At 41.0% G+C, this 1,456-nt stretch overlaps 1 protein-coding gene across 1 annotated transcript; it reads left to right on the top strand.

Moving 5' to 3' along the window:
* Window positions 1–529: 529 nt before the first annotated feature.
* Window positions 530–984, top strand: LOC128578512 (protein transport protein Sec61 subunit gamma-like). The gene has a single exon (XM_053581170.1). The coding sequence runs from the start codon at window positions 611–613 to the stop codon at window positions 815–817; it is 207 nt and encodes a 68-aa protein (XP_053437145.1). The 5' UTR covers window positions 530–610; the 3' UTR covers window positions 818–984.
* Window positions 985–1,456: the final 472 nt, after the last annotated feature.

The following is a 1,456-nucleotide window of genomic DNA, read 5'->3' as shown; positions in this document are numbered from 1 at the left end:
TGCTGTCAGCTGTGATGCCATGGCACTCTACCCAGGGTGACAGCTTGAGACTCTGTCTAAAAAAAAAAAAAAAAAAAAAGTGGAAGAGAGACCTGAGCTAGCATGCTTAGCCCTCTCACCATGTGATGCCCTTTACCACCTCAGGACTTTGCAAGAGGAATCTCACCAGATGTGCCTTCTCAACCTTGGATTTCCCAGCGTCCAGAACTGTAAGAAATAAATTTTCTTTACAAGTAACTCAGTTTTAGGTATTCTGTTATAAGAAACAGAAAACAATCATACAACAGGACTTGAGAGCTCGAGGCTTTGAAAAGAGATCTGCCAGGTTTGAAAACCCATATGTCCTGAATTATTTGGGAAATCTCAGTAAAGATTTATGGGGGATAAATCCAAATATCTGAGGAAAAGAATTGCAGGTTGTGTCCATCTCCTGGAAAGATGGGGACCCATTCCATGGATGATGCCCAGAGACTCAGAAGAAAATACCTGCAATGAAATTTCCACAAGTAGGATTTCCGGTTCGGGGGGGCCTGGATTCGTCTGAGCCAGCGCTACGTGTCCCTGGCATCTTACGTAGCAGCTGGGCAGGTGAAACTTCCAGCAGGCAATCATGGATCAAGTAATGCAGTTTGTTGAGCCAAGTCGACAGTTTGTAAAGGACTCAATTCGACTAGTTAAAAGATGTACCAAACCTGATAGAAAAGAATTCCAGAAGATTGCCATGGCAACAGCAATAGGATTTGCTATAATGAGATTCATTGGCTTCTTTGTGAAGTTGATCCATACCCCTATTAATAATATCATTGTTGGTGGCTGAGTTCATTTTGGAAGAATGTTTTTCATCTTAGGGACTGGTGAGCAGTGAGGGTTTGAGAAGCTCATGGAGTAAAACTTTGCCTATGTATTTTGTCATGTTTTTCTTCCAAGATGTTTTCTATTCCTGAATTAAAATAATTTCAAAGTATTTTTAAATAAACATCTTTTTTCATCATAAAAAAAAGAAATTTCCACAAGTATTAATGTACAGCAGTGTGAACTCTCAACCCCAGGGGAGTATATAAAGGAAGTAGTCACCTAAATGCCATGGTCTAGGCCCCAAGATGTGGATGAGTTCACAAAAAGTCACACCACACACACACACACATCTCATGTTCTTTGTGAACAGTGGCTAGATTTGGAGTTCAATGGAAGAGCACTCATGTCTGGAATGCAGTCTTGGATAAAGTATCTCAGAATTACCTCACAGAGAGACAGATGAACTCTGGGTGAGATGAAATTGGTGAAGGAGGAGGAGAAGGAAAAGAAGAAGAGGAGAAGGAGGAAGAGAAGGAAGAAGAGGAGGAAGAGAATGAGGAGGAGGAGGAATAAGAAGAGGGAGAGAAGGAAGAAGTGGAAGAAGAAGACAAAAAAAAGGAAGAAGAGGAGGAGGAGAAGGAAAAGAACTATTATACAAGAA

This window comes from Nycticebus coucang, chromosome X (genome assembly GCF_027406575.1).
Source record: "Nycticebus coucang isolate mNycCou1 chromosome X, mNycCou1.pri, whole genome shotgun sequence".
NCBI classification, from domain to species: Eukaryota; Metazoa; Chordata; class Mammalia; order Primates; family Lorisidae; genus Nycticebus; species Nycticebus coucang.
Note: the sequence above shows the minus strand (reverse complement) of the source record. Positions and strands in the feature narration are given on the sequence as shown.